At 55.0% G+C, this 16,873-nt stretch overlaps 1 protein-coding gene across 1 annotated transcript in view; it reads left to right on the top strand.

The window, feature by feature from the left end:
- The window catches only part of FBXO34 (F-box protein 34), an 86,013-nt gene extending 79,554 nt beyond the window's left edge, over positions 1-6,459 (top strand). Inside the window, 2 exon segments of the mRNA XM_062205075.1 lie at positions 3,331-3,416; positions 3,419-6,459. Of these exon segments, the coding sequence (XP_062061059.1) occupies positions 3,341-3,416; positions 3,419-5,433 (2,091 nt within the window). The 5' untranslated portion in view covers positions 3,331-3,340 and the 3' untranslated portion in view covers positions 5,434-6,459.
- The last annotated feature ends 10,414 nt before the right edge of the window (positions 6,460-16,873 follow it).

Below are 16,873 nucleotides of genomic sequence, written 5' to 3'. Positions count from 1 at the left end.
GTGGCATCGGGAGTCGTGTGCATTCGGGAGTTGAAACCACAAATAATCATGGGGTTTAAGAAGAGGACTGGTCTAGAGAGGGAACTCAGAGAAACCTTGTGAAGGGCTGCAGAAGGAGGAGAGTGGGCAGGGCTGTCAGCGGCATGGCACAGCAGAGCTGGAGTTGCAGGGGGAGCTGGGCAGTAAAAGGCCCTTGGCTTCATTGTGCGTTAAAGAGCATCAGCAACGTAAGTGGATGGGTCTGTTTTCACCCAGCCCTTAGATGGCTGCTTCAGCGTGGACTGCGTGCCTGGCTGTTGTCGGCAGTTCTACCTTACTGCTGTTACCAGACCCCTAGCCCAGACCTCGGCCCGGCTGACTCAGTCTCTTTCACTGGATCTAACGCATGACCCAGGAGCCCTTCTAGCTTCTGCCAAAGGTTAGAAACGGATTTCAGGCCCAGGAACCTTCTTTTTATGAGTCTAAGGAACACTGGTGTGTAGGTGCTGTGAATCCACATTTAATTGCAAAAGAGTAGGATTTCATTATAACAGACTTCAAAATATAGTTGTGATGAAGAGACTGGCAACCATGGAAACCTGGCTGGAACTTTCCGCAGTGTCTGTGTGGGGGCAGCAAGGTGGAGGTGGGGAGACGGCCTCCATCTGCTGTGCTCTGTTGGGAGATGGAAAGTTTGTATGTTGTGGCTTCTTGCAGCAGATGCCCCTGGTGCCTGGCATCATGTCCTCTTAGTTCACCAAAACTCAGAGCCAGCCAAAATGCAGATTTTCACAGCCTCCTGGAAGTCTGACCAGCATCTTTCTTACTTTCTGCCTAGCAAGGGAAAGAGAGCGGCTGACCCTGGGCAGCTTCCACCCAGGAGAGGAGGCCAGCAGGTGCCTAAATGTCCTACATGCTTCTGGGGGCCCACAGAATCATCCCTGCTTCCCGGTGGTCCCCTGGCTGTGGTCCTTACTGGCTTTTCTTTCCCTGTTGCTCTTTGCCTCCCTCATACCCTTTGCCTGGGATCATCACCTGTTTCTATCTTGCTTCAAGAATGTGTACAGATGCTGTGCCAGCTGGCCTCAACTTACAGGTCAAATGCAGAGGCCTTCTCTGATGAGTTTCTTCTTAGCGTCTCTGTCTGTCAACAGCAGCACCTAAAATAATGTGTGGAGGAGGAAGGTGAAGAGAACATACTGTTCAATGCAAAATGGCACACACATTGCTACAGATTAATTTAAATGTATTCATAGTGTGTAATGAGATCATTATATGAGCATTTATTGGGTTTCTCAACAAACTTTCTTTCATTTCACTTAGGGGGTTTGAAGGGATATGAAAACTCAAATTAGTTGGCACAGAGAACACTGGATGTGCCTTTTTTATTTATTTAGATGTCATCTTGTTCTTGAAGAACTCTGGGTGGTACTTTTTATGAGAGTAGATTACAGAATATAATGATAGAAAGATACTGAAAATGCTTAAGTGCAGAAAGGAAGAAGAATTGCCAAAGATCAGCGAGATCTTGATGTGATCTATTTCAGGGGAATGTTTTAAAAGACGCTTTGCGTGCCTTAAATGCAGGGTTTTCTCTTTACCTGGCTCAAAGATGTCTGTGCCTATATTTCTTCTAGCTGAGCCAGCCTCTAGGAGGTTGAAATGAAAGGGAAAGTTGTTCCAGATGATCACACACACTCTTGACAACTAAAGCTGGTATCTGAAAGCAATTAGCATGGGAGGCTGCCACATTGCAGGCAGACAGGAAGATGTGGCATGAACGAGAAGAAAATACACAGAGGTACCCAACGTGGAGCCTGGGCCTGGTGTCCAGGGGAGGGAAGTGGGTCAAATGCAGCGGCTGGCTGACCTCTGCCACCCTCCCATGCACTTTTAGCTTGGTACTGTAGGCCGATTTGCAGGAGACCAGGCATCCCCAGAAAGCAGTCTGCTTAGTCCAAGATGTTTTGGGTAGCTGTGTGCCATTTTGACATGTAAATTGACATAACCATTTGATTACCGTATTTTACCCCTTCAGTTAACATTTCAGCTCAGACCCAGAGAGGAAGTGACTTGCCCAAGCAACACCTGGTCTGGCTCATCTGTGAGATGCAGGGACTATAGCACACAAGTCTCTGTCATGTAATCTTCATGTCTTATTTCTGAAATGGCTCCCAGATCCAACCTCTGCCAGGGAATAACAGATCCCTGTTTTCTGAGCTACTTGAAAATGTTTTTGGCTTTGATTTTAGTGACTGCTGGAAGCATGACTGCTCAGAGTTTAGAAAATCAAGACTTAAAAAAAAAAAAAGAACTTGTGAATTGGGCAGCTCCCGGAACAGCGTAGCTTCTGAGAGCTCAGCGAGCCGTGCATCAGACGGCATTGGTGGACGTCGGCAGGGAGCCAGGCCCAGAACACTCCTGGACGCGCTGCAGTGAGTCGGGTTGCAGCAGCTTCGTGTTGTGGCGTCGTTGCATAATCGATAAACCGGCTCCTTCACCGCGATTGACTCCACTGGTTTGGGCAAATTCATGGCCGCCTCCAGATTATAATTTAACACTAGGTAGAGCAGTGCAGTAACTTTGGTGAACTGTTTTGTAACTAATAAAATGCTGGTTGTAATGATCTAGAAAGAAATACTTAGAAAGTCAGGTCTGTGGAAGAGTTGTCTTTATACTTTTCCCCATTGCTTATATGCCTAATACTTGGATGTTTTCAGTAAATTTATTTTTAATTTAAAGAATTATTTTAATGTATAGAATGTTAATGTCAGTTTCTGGAATTCATCATTGAAAATCAATTTATACTCTTCCCTGTACAACACTGAAAGTGATTATATTGCTTTTGTTCTTGATCTGTATATTAAAGCTAGCTGGAATGAGAGAGTTAATAAAGATTTAGTGAACGTGGGGCCGGCGCCATGGCTCACTTGGTTAATCCTCTGTCTGTGGCACCAGCATCCCATATGGGTGCCGGGTTCTAGTCCCGGTTGCTCCTCTTCCAGTCCAGCTCTGCTGTGGCCTGGGAGGGCAGTGGAGGATGGTCCAAGTGCTTGGGCCCCTGTACCCACATGGGGGACCAGGAGGAAGCACCTGGCTCCTGGCTTCAGATCAGCGCAGCGCGTTGGCCATAGCAGCCATTTGGGGAGTGAACCAACGGAAGGAAGACCTTTTTCTCTGTCTCTCTCTCACTGTCTATAACTCTACCTGTCGGAAAAAAAAAAAAAGATTTAGTGAACGTGTAGAAAATACTGTTCTTATTTGCTTGAACCTCCTGAGCTTGAGATAAAAAAAAAACTTTCCTCAAAGCAAAATTGGTTTATTAATCAAATGTGTATTTCTCTCCTTCAGTGTCCGTGGTATGCACCGAAAGCCGCGCTGGAAGCTCCAGGAGAAGGACTGCCCTCTGGGAGTCAGCAGGGAGACCCCGAGGGCCCCACGAGCCAGCGGAAGGCTGTGCATGAAGAGCCTGCAGCCAGCTGCATGAGCCCGGTCTGCCTCCCCTCGGCCTCTCTGGCTGAAGCCTCATCTCGCAAACCTTTCGGGATCCTTTCTCCAAATGTTCTGTGCAGCATGAGTGGGAAGAGCCCTCTGGAGAGCAGCTTGAAGGTCACAGCCAAAAAGAATGCAGCGTCGGCAACGATCCACCAGGGTGAGGACGGGGGAGGGCCGCTTGATGTCTGGGCTGTCGTGAAACCTGGAAATACCAAGGAGAAAATCGCCTTCTTTGCGGCCCACCAGTGTAGCAGCAGGATAGGATCGATGAAAATCAAAAGCTCCTGGGATATTGACGGGAGAGCTACCAAAAGAAGGAAAAAGTCAGGGGATCTTAAAAAAGCCAAGATCCAGTTAGAGAGGATGAGGGACGTCAACAGCAAGAGCTGCCAGCCCGAGCCTTCTGCGTGTGGCATCGAGCACTGTTCTGTGCATTACGTGAGCGATGCTGGGGACGGGGTGTACGCCGGGAGGCCGCTGTCGGTTATCCAGATGGTTGCCTTACTGGAGCAGAGAGCCAGTGCTCTGCTGGCCAGCTGCGCAAAGACCTGCACCAACTCCTCTGCCATCGTGAGGCTTTCCGGCCAAGCCAGAGCCGGGGCCCCAGCACCCGAGCCCTGCTCTGCCCCGGGAGCTTGTGAAGAACCCACGGAAAAGGGAAATCCCGAGGTTGGCGAATCACAGAGCGAACCAGTCCGTGTCCTTGACATGGTCGCCAGGCTGGAGTCTGAGTGCTTGAAGCAGCAGAGCCAGCGGGAGCCCGGCAGCCTCTCACGGAACAACAGCTTCCGTCGGAACGTGGGCAGGGTGCTGCTTGCAAACGGTGCCCAGGCTGACGAAGACAAGACAGACAGAGGTGCCCCGGAGGCACCCGGCACTCAGCTGACTCCTGCGCGGTCTGTGTCTGTGGACTGTGGCCCCTCGAGGGCTGACCATTGTTCCCCCTGCGGCGACCAGGCCTGGGACAGTGCCCCTCCAGGCTGCCCCTCGGTGCCTGCCAGCGTGGGATCAGAGCCGGGTCAGCCGAGTGCCGTGAAGAACAGTGACAGGTGTGATGTGGAAATGACAGAGGAACTGGCGCGGTCTCCCTTCCCTTCTCACACCTGTCCCCAAGCCGCTGACCTGCCCCAGGCCGCTGCTGGTTGTGGGAGTGGCCAGCCTGTGCCCCTTAGCAGTCAGAGCCCTGAGCCGAGAAAGAAGGAATCTTTGTGCATTAGCATCACCGTGGCCAAGGTGGAGGCGGGCCAGCCTTCTCCCGCCACCTGTGAAGACCCCCTCCCAGGGATGCTGTTCTTTTTGCCACCTGGTCAGCACCAGTCGCACTGTGGCTCCCTGAATGAAAGCACAGCACGAGAGCCATCGGAGGCCTGCGGGCCGGAAGCCACTGCCCGAGAGCCTGCTCCCGCCACGGCGGGCGAGCCCCCGGCCTCTCCCCTGCAGACCGCGCCGCCAGCCCCGGAGGCCTCCGCCTGCAAGAAGCAGGTGTCCCATGACTTTCTGGAGACCAGGTTTAAAATCCAGCAGCTTCTGGAGCCTCAGCAGTACATGGCTTTCCTGCCCCACCACATTATGGTGAAGATCTTCAGGTTACTTCCCACCAAGAGTTTAGTGGCTCTTAAGTGTACCTGCTGCTATTTCAAGTTTATCATCGAGTACTACAACATCAGGCCAGCAGACTCTCGCTGGGTTCGAGACCCACGCTACAGAGAGGATCCCTGCAAGCAGTGCAAGAAGAAGTACGTGAAAGGGGACGTGTCCCTGTGCCGCTGGCACCCCAAGCCCTACTGCCAGGCCTTGCCCTATGGGCCCGGGTATTGGATGTGCTGCCACCGGTCTCAGAAGGGCTTCCCTGGCTGTAAGCTGGGGCTTCACGACAATCACTGGGTCCCTGCCTGCCACAGCTTCAACCGGGCAATTCACAAGAAAGCAAAGGGCCCGGAAGCCGAGGAGGAATACTGAAGGCCGCGAGAGGTGGCAGCAGGACCGGTTTGTAAAGCCGCAGAGCACCTACCTAGGCACTCTGCTCTAGGAGCCCCGCCGTCGGGCCCGCCATTGCTCAGGCATTTTCCGAATCGCCACCTGCAAGCCCTGCGAGAAAACCGGGCCCGTTCCCGAGGCGCCTCACACGTGACCCGCGCCAGTGCCCGTGGCTCAGTCCATTTGGCTGTGAATAACTGTGTGTCTCCCCAGGCCCATGCATCCTCCGACGAGGGAGACTCGCGCCATTAAGGATGCTCAGAAGAGCCCTCTGCGGACTCTGCAGGCAGGCCCCAAAAAGGGCTTCCAGAATGTTTGAGCGTTGGTGTCGTATTTGAAATAATGGAATGATGTCCTGTGGGGGAGGAGCAGCCTCCTGGATGAACAGTGTGCTCTGGAAGGGAGAGCCAGCACCTTGCCTGAGACCCCGTATGCCTGATCCCGAGAGATGGGTGTTTGCGGTGGGAGGTGGATGTCGTGCCCTGTGGTGTTTACAGTGTATATAATGGTTGTGTTTTCACGGGGCTGTGAAAGTGCACATGAAACCCGAGCGCCTTGACCTTGTAGCTGAGTGCTTTGCCCTCTGTAAATAGCACGATGAAAGTCCAGTTGTAAATAACAGACAGCTGACTAAACTCGTAATCACCACAATGCAGCTAGGATAGTGTTGCGGCTCTGGTTGTGTGATTTTTTTTACTGTCTTGTCTCAGATTTGTACATCTGTGTAAAATATGAATGTTGCCCAAATAAACTATGAATGTTTCCTGTATAATATATGAATGTTTCTGAGAAGAAACTCTAAATAGTTAAGGAGTGAATCTGTTCAAAGGATACCAAATAATGGTTCAACTGGACAACCTTCAAATTAGCATAGAGAACAATCCTGTTATATTTTAGTGATCCACCAAGAATGAGAGAATATTATATAGTCAGATTATAAACATTCTGGTCTACTTTATTCTTTGGTTGCAAATTTTTTTTAAACTTCAATAAAAACATGCATTTTAAAGGGGACCTGAGTCTCCTCCTTGATGTAATGTTTTTGTGAACTGAGTCACGATTCTGCTGTCCAGGCAGAGCGCCTCTTCCCTTAATACTGGAAGCGGAAACGTGGGTGGCCTCGTAGTGCGCTTCCATGAGGTTCTTCTGACCTGCGCAGGCATCTTTAACCCGCAGACGCCATGAGCCCCCGGAAGCCGCTTTGGGAAGCGGTGTCTGAAGACCAGGCTGGCTTGAGGGGAGTAGCGGCAGGCCTGCAGGGTGCAGGGTGCAGGGTGCAGGGATGGAGCCGCGGCCCTCAGGGCTGAGACGGGGTTTCCTCGGCCCTGCGGGTGCGGGAGGCCGAGCGGTGTCCCCGCGACAGGCCCACCCGCCCCTCCGACGGACTGGCTGGGCAGGAGCCTGCAGGCTCGTGGCATATTTGTGTGACACGGAACCCAGGGGGCACCGAGCACAGCTTGCTTTGCTCTCAGGGACCCCCGACTCCCCGCGGCCGGGGTACGCTGCGAGCAGCGCGGGCAGCACGGCTGCGGCGCCCCCGGTGTGCGCTCCGCGGCGGAAGCTTGGCTGGGGCCTGTGCTTCAGGCGGCAGGGCTTGCGGCGTGACGGGGCGCAGTGCCGGGTCCGGGTGCGCGCCCTGGGCGGGCTCCCACGTGGTTCGCAGAGCTGTGGCTCAGCGTGCGCCGAGGAGGGCGCGGCAGGGACGCCCCAGCCCGTCGGCACGCTGCAGCCCCGGAGACCTGTCCTGCGCGGTGCTGCGCGCGGGGTGAGAAGACCGCAGCCGGGGGACCGCTTACCTCTCCGCGGCCAGGCCGGCGGCGCCCGCCCCGCCCCCGCCCCCCCCCCTTAGGGGGATCGCGAGCTGCGGCGCCCCCTAGCGCCGGCCTGGCCAGAGCCGCCGGACCCCGGGAGCGCAGCCTCGCCCGCTCCGCTCCACTTCTGCCCGCACAAAGACCCTCGTCCCCGTCAGCTTTTGCTTGGCGATTTGAAGGAAAACGCAGAAGCGAAGGCGGGGGAGCCTTCGGAGCACGCCTCCGCGCATCTCTGGGGCAGCCTGACTCACCCCTGCCCCGTGCACGAGACCAGAGACTCGAGGAAGGGGGAGGTAGAATTGCAAGTGGACTAAGAGCCGCGATTAAAATGTGCTTTTCCAAGGCCTCGTGAAACTGAATCTGGCGTGGAAATGGCCACGTGCATAGGGGGCGCCTCCGCTTGGCTGGAGCCCTCAGCGCCCTGGGCCCTGGACCACACCCGTGAGGAGAGGGCGAGCATCCTGGAGATCTTCAGCCACACCAGACCGCGGGAGCATTCCTGGCCTGGGAAGTCCCCATCCGTGGCGCCCCTGGGGTCCGCGTGGGAACTGTGGGCGTGTTTGGTGTGACGCAGGCAGCTGCAGGCTGACGGTGGCGGCGGGACACAGCGGTTCCTCCGTGCGCTCCCCTGTAATTTGGCCTCGTCAGTGCTTCCTGCCAAACTTTCTGGGCTGTGTGTAGCTGTGGGCGTTCCCAGGCGCTTCCCACGGCCTCGGTGGCCGGCCATCCTTGCACGCTGAGCCGACTGGCTGTGTGTCCTGCGCCCAGCCCTGCCTGCCGTGCACCGCGGGCTGCACGCGCACAAGAGCCGAGGTTACCGAGCTGTGTGTCGGGCACCGGCCGAGTTAAGGGCCTGGCTCTCAGGCTGGTTTCTGGTCCTGTTCTTCCTGTGGGGTTCCCCAGGCCGGTGTTGCAGTCCCCGTGACCTGGTGACAGTACCTGTGGGAAGGAAGTATGCGGTCGTCCTACTGACCCCACCGCGCTCCTGAGCGTGTGGCCACGGGTGAGGTTTTCGCACAACCTCACGGGGAGAGCAAACGCTGGTGATGCACCCTTGGGTGACGTCTCCTGTGCTAAGACCAACCTTCAGAGCCGGCAGCTGGGAAGGGAGCAGAAGGGCGGCTCCGGCGCAGCAGCTCGGGGAGGTCTTGTTGAAACGGGGGCACGCGGCACCTGTCACCGTCAATCGCCCACGTCGGAGAGCCTGGGTTCCATACCGACCCCAGCTTCCGGCTGGCACAGCCTGGGAGGCGGCCTGCTGCCCTGTGGAAGACCGGGATGCAGCTCCTGCCTGTGGCCTGGCACAGCCCCAGCTGCCGCAGGCGTTTGCGGAGTGAACCAGCAGATAGGAAATGGGTCTCTTGCCTTTCAAATACAAGAGTTAGGAAAGGCCGGCGCCGTGGCTCAACAGGCTAATCCTCCGCCTTGCGGCGCCGGCACACCGGGTTCTAGTCCCGGTCGGGGCACCGATCCTGTCCCGGTTGCCCCTCTTCCAGGCCAGCTCTCTGCTGTGGCCAGGGAGTGCAGTGGAGGATAGCCCAAGTGTTTGGGCTCTGCACCCCATGGGAGACCAGGAGAAGCACCTGGCTCCTGCCATCGGAACAGCGCGGTGCGCCGGCCGCAGCGCGCTACCGCGGCGGCCATTGGAGGGTGAACCAACGGCAAAAGGAAGACCTTTCTCTCTGTCTCTCTCTCTCACTGTCCACTCTGCCTGTCAAAAAAAAAAAAAGAGTTAGGAAAAGCAGCAAAACAAAACGTTCTCCCCTGCCCCAACCATCAGCTCCTTAGTTAGCAAGAGCTCAGGCCCTGGAACAAATTCGTTTTGAACTAAGCTGGGCTAATGCAAAAGTTTAACCTCACACGATTCTACTCCCCGTTCTTTTCTCCTTGGAGTGAGACAGCCCAGCGGGACTCAGTTTGCAGTGAGCAGCTGGGGACGATCAGACGGCTGAAATTACTCCTGGAGGTCCTCTGTGCCCCGCAGCCCACGGAAGCATCCACGGCAGGGGCGGGGCGCCTGCGTGTTCCTATCCCTCCCGCCCCCACTGAGGCCACAGCAGGTGCCGGGGTCCCCGGTGGTCGTAAGCGGCATGGAGAGGCCCGTGAAGTTCTTAACCGAAGTCAAAATGGTTTCCTGGCCAATCACGGTAAAATGGCTGGGAAGGTTCGACTCTGCACCTGTGGCCTCGCCGGTGTTTGCCGGGGAGCAGGCCCTGCCCACGCAGGGGTGGGTGTGGCCGCGTGGGGTGGGCGCCGGCGCACCGCCTCTTCCGGCTCCTGGGTTTTCCTGAGCGAGCTCTAGGCGGGGTCTGGATAGGGAGCTGCCGCACGCTAGCAGTGAGTGAGTTCAGAGAGGGTTTCCTGGGAGCGCGTAGAGAAGCCAGCCCTCCTGTAGGGCCCAGGACAGGGACACAAAGCTTCCTCCCCCGCCCCGCCGCCTCCACGGCACCCCAGGCTCCAGGGACCTCCTCTCTCCGGAGGACAAGGCTCAGGGCCTGCCTGGATCCCCAGGTGCAGGCCAGCGCCAGCACCGCCCACAGGGCAAGTCCAGTAACAGGCTGCGGGCCCCAGGACCCGGGCGGACGGGGGACGGGGTCAGTGGGGCAGGTAGAACCAGGGAACCAGCACCCCGCTCCTGGGGGTCGAGGCGCCTCTTGCAGGGAGGGCCAATCAGGAGACCCCAGAGACAGCTGCCGGTGGACCGAGCCAGTGTTTTGTATCAGAATTGGCCTTTCCCTGCCCTCAGCCCCCCAGGGCCTCTGCAAATGTCCTTCGGCCCTCCTCTGCGCCTGGGACCAGGGAACCCCCTCCCAGACGCTGGGTGACCCTCGGAGCGCCTCCGTGCACCGCTGGCTCCAGGCCCGTCATCGGACCGCCACAGGTAGGCGTCTCACCCTGGTTCCATGTGGAAACAATACTTTGGAATGGTCTGGATGAAGATATAGATCTCACCTGTTGCTTTTTACCGCTTTTTAATGAGACCACCAGAAAATGTAGAATCGCTCAGCTGTGTCACGTGGTTCCCCGCCCCGCCATGGCTGCTCTTGATCCACATTTTCTAAACCGCACAGATGAAGTGCTGAGAAAGATTCAGTGGGTCTATGAGTTTTATTTCTAAAGCTTAAAAACAGTTTGACATAAAAAGCTGTACGTACTTATAGGGTACCAAGTGATGTTCCGATCCAGGTACACGTTGCGCAATGGGCAAAGTACAGGCATCTGTCTCCGCAAACATTTTATGGTGAAAACATTCAAAGTTTTATTTATTTTGAATTGAGAGGGAGAGAGACTGCAGGAGCTGTGGTTCTCATCCGCTGGTTCCGTACCCAGTGTCAGCGAGCCAGGAACTTACTCCAGGTCTCCTACCTGAGTGGCAGGAACCCCACTACCTGAGCATCATTTGCTACTTCCCAAGGTGTGCATCCGCAGGAAGCTAGAACGGGCGCCTCTGGCATGGGATGTGGGCGTCCCAGCCGCACCTGGATTGCCGCAGTCACTGCCAGGGCCTCCCCCTCGCCCTTTTAGAAAAGTACACAGCGCAGGAGTGTTATACTATGGTCAGAGAACTCACTGCAGTCTTAGCTCTGCTTACATAAGCCATCCCCATTCCTTCCTCCCCAACTTCTACTAACACCATTACACTTTTTTTTTTTTTTTTTTTTGACAGCCAGAGTGGATAGTGAGAGAGAGAGAGACAGAGAGAAAGGTCTTCCTTTTTGCCGTTGGTTCACCCTCCAATGGCCGCTGTGGCCAGCTCATTGTGCTGATGCGAAGCCAGGAGCCAGGTGCTTCTCCTGGTCTCCCATGCGGGTGCAGGGCCCAAGCACTTGGGCCATCCTCCACTGCCTTCCCGGGCCATAGCAGAGAGCTGGCCTGGAAGAGGGGCAACCGGGATAGAATCCGGCGCCCCAACTGGGACTAGAACCTGGTGTGCCGGCGCCGCAAGGCGGAGGATTAGTCTGTTAAGCCACGGCGCTGGCCTCACCATTACACTTTTTAAAGATTTATTTGAAAAGCAGAGTTAGGGAGGGAGACAGGGATCTTCCACCCACTGGTTCACTCCCACGTGGGTGGCAGGGGCCTTGGGCCATCTTCCACTGCTTTCCCAGGTGCATTAGTGGGAGCTGGATCAGTAAGCAGCCCGGACTGGAACTGATGCCCATAAGGGACGCTAGCGTTGCAGGCAGCAGCTTTACCAGCTACACCACCAGCGTCAGCCCCCAGACATGGGCATCTTAACTGCTAGGCTAAATACCTGCTCCTCTGCATCTTTTTAAAAAATTTATCTGAAAGGCAGAGTTAAAGACAGAGAAATCTCCCTAACTCCTGGTTCACTCCCCGGATGGCCATAATGGCCAGGGCTGGGCCAAACCTAAGCCAGGAGTCTTTTCTGGGTCTCCCATGTGGTTGCAGGGGCTCAAGCACTTGGGCCATCTTTCACTGCTTTCCCTAGGTACATTAGCAAAGAGCTGGATCAGAAATGGAGCAGCCAGGACTTGAACTGGTGCCCATATGGGATGCTGGTGCTGCAGGCAGAGGCTTAACCCACTGTGCCACAGTGCCAGCCCCATTTTTTTAAAAAAAGATGATTTATTGTATTTATTTGAGAGAGAGAGAGGTAGAGAAAGAGAAAGGTCCTCCATCCGCTGTTCACTCCCCAGATGGCCACAATGGCCGGAGCTGAACCTATCCAAAGCCAGGAGCTTCTTCTGACTCCCATGTGGGTGCTGGGGCCCAAGGACTTGGCCATCCTTGGCTGCTTTCCCAGGCACCTTAGCAGGGAGCTGGGTCGGAAGTGCAGCAGCAGGGACTTGAACCGGCATCTATGAGGGATGCTGGCACTGCAGGCAGCAGCTTTACCCACTACACCACAGCACTGGCTCCCATTCTGTGTCTCTTAATTGGGTAATTTAATCCATTTTAAGATAAAGTCTTATACTGCCATTTTGATGCTTGTTTTGTAGGTTTGCTTTGTAGATTTGCTTGTTTCTTCCACTTAAAACCTTCCTTTGTAGTTAACTGATTCTAACTGTGTGCTTTAATTCCTTATTTTTGGTAAGCCTATTATAATTTTTTTGCCTTGTGGTTACCACATGACTTAGAAAAAACATTTTGGTTGCGTGAAGCTATTCTGGAACAGTAGGTTGACATGCCAGAAAAGAGGCAAAAAGTACTAACAAAAGACTGTCATGGAACAGTGGGTTAAGCCGCCTCCTGTGACTCCAGCATCCCACACAAGCACCGGTTCAAGTCTCGGCTGTTCCACTTCCCATCCAGCTCCCTGCTAATAGCCTGGGAAAGCAGCAGCAGCAGGTCTGAGTGCTTGGGCCCCTGTATTCATGCGGGAAACCTGGATGGAGTTTGAACCTTTGGCTTCGGCCTAGTCCAGCCCTACACGTAGCAGCCATCTGAGAAGGGAACCAGTGGATGTTAAGATCTGTCTCTGTCTCTCCAAGTCTGCCTTTCAAATAAGCAAATCTTGCGCTAGTGCTGTGGCATAGCAGGTAAAGCTGCAGCCTGCAGTGCCAGCACCCATATGGGCGCTGGTTCGAGTCCTGGCTGCCCCATTTCTGAATCAGCTCTCAGCCATGGCCTGGGAAAGCAGTAAGAGACGGCCCAAGTCCTTGGGCCCCTGACCCATGCAGGAGACCCAGAAGCTCCTGGCTTCGGATTGGCTCAGCACCAGCCATTGTGAGTATTTGGGGAGTGAACCAGCGGATGGAAGACCAACCGACCTCTCTTTGCAACTCTGCCTTTCAAATAAATCTTTAAAAAAAAAATCAAATCTCAAAAAGTGTTCACGGATGTCACGAGAGCAGCTTAGCTCACTGTGCCACGAAGGCTGCCTCAGCCAGCGAGGTTTCTGTTGAGATGTCTGCAGCCCGGCCAGCAGACCCCTTCGTGTGTTTGCCACTCTTCGGCAGCTTTGCGAATCCTTTGCGTTTAGCCTTGGGGAGTTGATTATACCTTGAGGTGGACTTTGTAGAGGTCAGACTGGTGAACTCTGACCTACAGGGACCTGGGTAGTTTTAAGTTTGGAATTTTTCTTTCAATGTGCTTTCTACCCCTTTTGCAATTCTCCAGTTCCTCTCTTGAATCTGAGGAACCCGGCTGTTTCTGCACCCCAGAGTTCCCGTAAGCTTTCCTCCTTCCTTGTTCTCCCCCACCCCTGCTTTCCGAATAGCTCGCTGAGTCTACCGATGCCTTCCACGGCCTTTTGAGTTTCACTCGGTGAACTTTTCAGTTCAAAAGAATTTGATTAAAAAATATTTCCATCTGTCAAGCTTGTTAGTAGACCTACTTGAGTATTAAACAATTTCTCCATTAAGTTCCCAGAGCTTCCTTAAAATAGCTATTTTGAATTCTTCATTTGAGGATTTTCATATATCATTTGCTTGTTGAGTTGCTCACTGGCGTTACTTGGTTAGGTGAGGTCACAGTTCCTGAGTTTGCTGGCACTCAGTGTTGGTTGTGCAATGAATTGGTTCTCTTCCAGGTTTGGTAATCTGGCTTGCTTTGTGGCTGTGTCTACAGAAATCTGAAGCAGTCTGTTTACTTTCTCGGAGCCTGTGGGTCTATCAGCAGCACATGCTCTCTCAGCTGTGGTTTGCATCCTGTCTAAAAGGGGCTGCTCTCTTGCTGCAGGCCTCTTCCTGGGGCTGGGCCCTATGGCGCTGACTGGGACGCCACACTGCCTACTGAGACCTGTGCATCTTGTGGGCGGGACCAATGCCACACTGCCAGGGGCCATCTGCTGCTGAGGTGGACTCCGCACAGGGCCACAGATGGTCCTGGTGGCCATGTGAGTCTCATCATCTGGGGCTCAGGGACTGCATGTGACACCAGGCAGATCCAGAGCATCTGTCCTTAGGTCTAGGGACAAAGACTTAGAATCCATCCAGTGTTGGCTTTACCAGCCTGGTCCTGATATATCCAAGACACAGTCTTCTGTGGTTCCTTGCAGTCACCCAGGCTGGGAGCCTGCTGGGTGACACCTGAGACTCCTGTCACCAGGCCCTGTGCAGGTTCAAGACCCGGCTGCTCTGCCACTCATCCAGCTCCCTCCTAATGCACTTGTGAAAGCGGGGTGGGAGTGGGGGCAGCGGTGCATGTGTGGCACCTGCAAGGCTGGCAGTGATGGCTGGCAAAGTCAGTCTGTCCTCCCTGGGTAGGTCTCCCTTTCATGCCTGGGGAGGCCCTGAGGCCCTGTTTATAAGCAGCAGCCTCAGGGTAGAGGCCTTTGGGCTTTGTCTGGAGCAACCTACTCCCTTGTGGCTCGTCTCCCTGGTCTTGTTCATCCAAGTACTAGAGGTTGGGGGAGGGGTGTGGAGTTGGTCCTTAGGCTGCCCGGCTGCAGGATGCATTCACTGGCCTGGAGGAGGGGCAGTAGGGCCCTGCCCAGAACTCATTCTCATGTCTGCTGTGGAACTGGCTTTCAGATTGGAGGTTTGCAGTTAATTCCCTCCTTCCCTGAGTGGGAGGTGACTCTGCTACTTGGACGTAGGAGGGGTGATGTGGGCAGGATCTTTACTCAAACCAGGCACTAGGGCACCTGGCTTCCTGGGCCCTGGTGAGGGTGACTGGGCACTGTGTAGCGTCTTAGTCGGCTACCATCTTGCTGTGCCCTCCCCCCGTCTTTCTATGGGCGCCCCGGGTGAGGCCGATTCTGCGGCTGCTAGCATCGGCCAAGCAGCAAAGCGCTGAAGGCCATGCCTGCGAGCAGAACCCAGCGGTGTTCCCCTGGGGGTACCTGGCGCAGTCGCCCGCCTCCCAAGGCAAGTGCGCAAGTGCTGTCGCAGGAGAGGAGCTTGCTTCTCTCCATTCTTCAGTCATCTTCAGGTTGGGAGGTGTCTCTTCCTTCTACTTCCAAACTACTGGGCACCTTCTTACCAAGACCCAGGGTCACATCCATTGCTCAGGCTGCGGATAGCCTGTTTATCAGAGACAGGGAAACCTGCCGGGAAGGGTAGCAAAGTGCTTTCCTCAACATCCAGGTGCTGCTGCTGCTTCTTTTTTTTGACAGGCAGAGTGGATAGTGAGAGAGAGAGAGAGAGAAAGAAAGGTCTTCCTTTTTGCCGTTGGTTCACCCTCCAATGGCCACTGCGGCCGGCGCATCTCACTGATCCGAAGCCAGGAGCCAGGTGCTTCTCCTGGTCTCCCATGGGGTGCAGGGCCCAAGCACTTCAGCCATCCTCCACTGCACTCCCGGGCCATAGCAGAGAGCTGGCCTGGAAGAGGGGCAACCAGGATAGACTCTGGCACCCCGACCGGGACTAGAACCCTGTGTGCCGGTGCCGCAGGCGGAGGATTAGTCTGTTAAGCCACGGCGCCGGCCACATCCAGGTGCTTCTTGAAGTCACACAGTGCACTCGGCGGCCGCCTGCTACCAGGGTGCAGTGCCTAACCCAGGCTACAGCTGACGGAAGGTGCTTGGCCTTGGTTCGTGGTTTTTGTCTACCTAAGTTCATGGTTTCGGTAGCCCCACTGGCTTGGCATCTGTACCAGTGCTCTTGCTGGCACAGCCACAAGGTGGAACAGAGAGTATCACGTGGTAAGACACTGCAGAGTGCAGCCTATGTGGCTTCTTATAAAACCACCGGGATTCACTCGCGTTCGCCTCACCCAACAACCCAAACCGAACCTGATCCCTGCCCTAAGGAGTGCACCTCGGAACACCACACTTGGACTAAGGTTCCGTCTTCCCAGTGCCATTGACCTAAGACCGCACTCTTACACATGAGCCTTGAGGGGACCCCCAGCTACTACCCCAGCCATGGTGCTCAGCAAACACTGCAAGGCCACACTGCAAAGGGGCTGGAGCAGGAACAAGCCAGTAAGAAGCTGAGGTACTGACGCCTCAGCCGCTGTCGCTTTAACACCTTTGAGGTCTTCAGTCAACTGGCCTCTCGCCCGTTTTTTATTTTCTGACCTAAATGGTTTATTAGGTGCGAATTTCAGGACATCGCCCGAGTTAGCGGTGCAGTTGGAGGGTACAGTGCCTTCTCCAGGCTGCACGGCGAGAACCAGTGTGGCGGAACTCGGGCCCGTGCCAAGGCCATGACTCTCGCGGCCTGCAGATGTCCGCCCCAGCATTTCCCTGTGCTTGTGGACTGCTCTGGCGACCCACTGCTGGCAGGATTTCTTCTGATGGCTTTATGGAATGGATTAATGAGGATAACCTCAAACCACGGCGCGTGAGTCCTATAGATGACATAACGTTTTTGGCCTTGTAACCCAGCCTGTGCGCCTTGGTGGGTGGGGTGCCCTGTGCAGCGTGGAGAGCTGGCAGTACTGCCAGCCGCCGACCCGCTGGAGAAAGCGCAGTGCATCCGACTGCCTCTCTGTCGCTCCTGGAGGTACTTGTGTGCACGCAGCCTGGCTCACCTGGTGGCTGCCGGCATCGCCCATTTTCAGCACTGTGTTGTCAAACACCACCTGCAGTTCCTTGCGCTTAAAAAAGGACCAAAGGCCCCATCACATCGCCTTCCCCTGCTGGAATATCCCTCACCCCTTCCACCTAAAGGCACAACGACAAAGGTTTTAATTTTTTTTTTTTTATTTGAAAGAGTTGCAGAAAGAGGTAGAGCCAGAGAGAAGTCTTCCATCTGCTG

This window comes from Lepus europaeus, chromosome 11 (assembly GCF_033115175.1).
Source record: "Lepus europaeus isolate LE1 chromosome 11, mLepTim1.pri, whole genome shotgun sequence".
NCBI classification, from domain to species: domain Eukaryota; kingdom Metazoa; phylum Chordata; class Mammalia; order Lagomorpha; family Leporidae; genus Lepus; species Lepus europaeus.
This window is presented reverse-complemented; position numbering and strand designations above follow the sequence as displayed.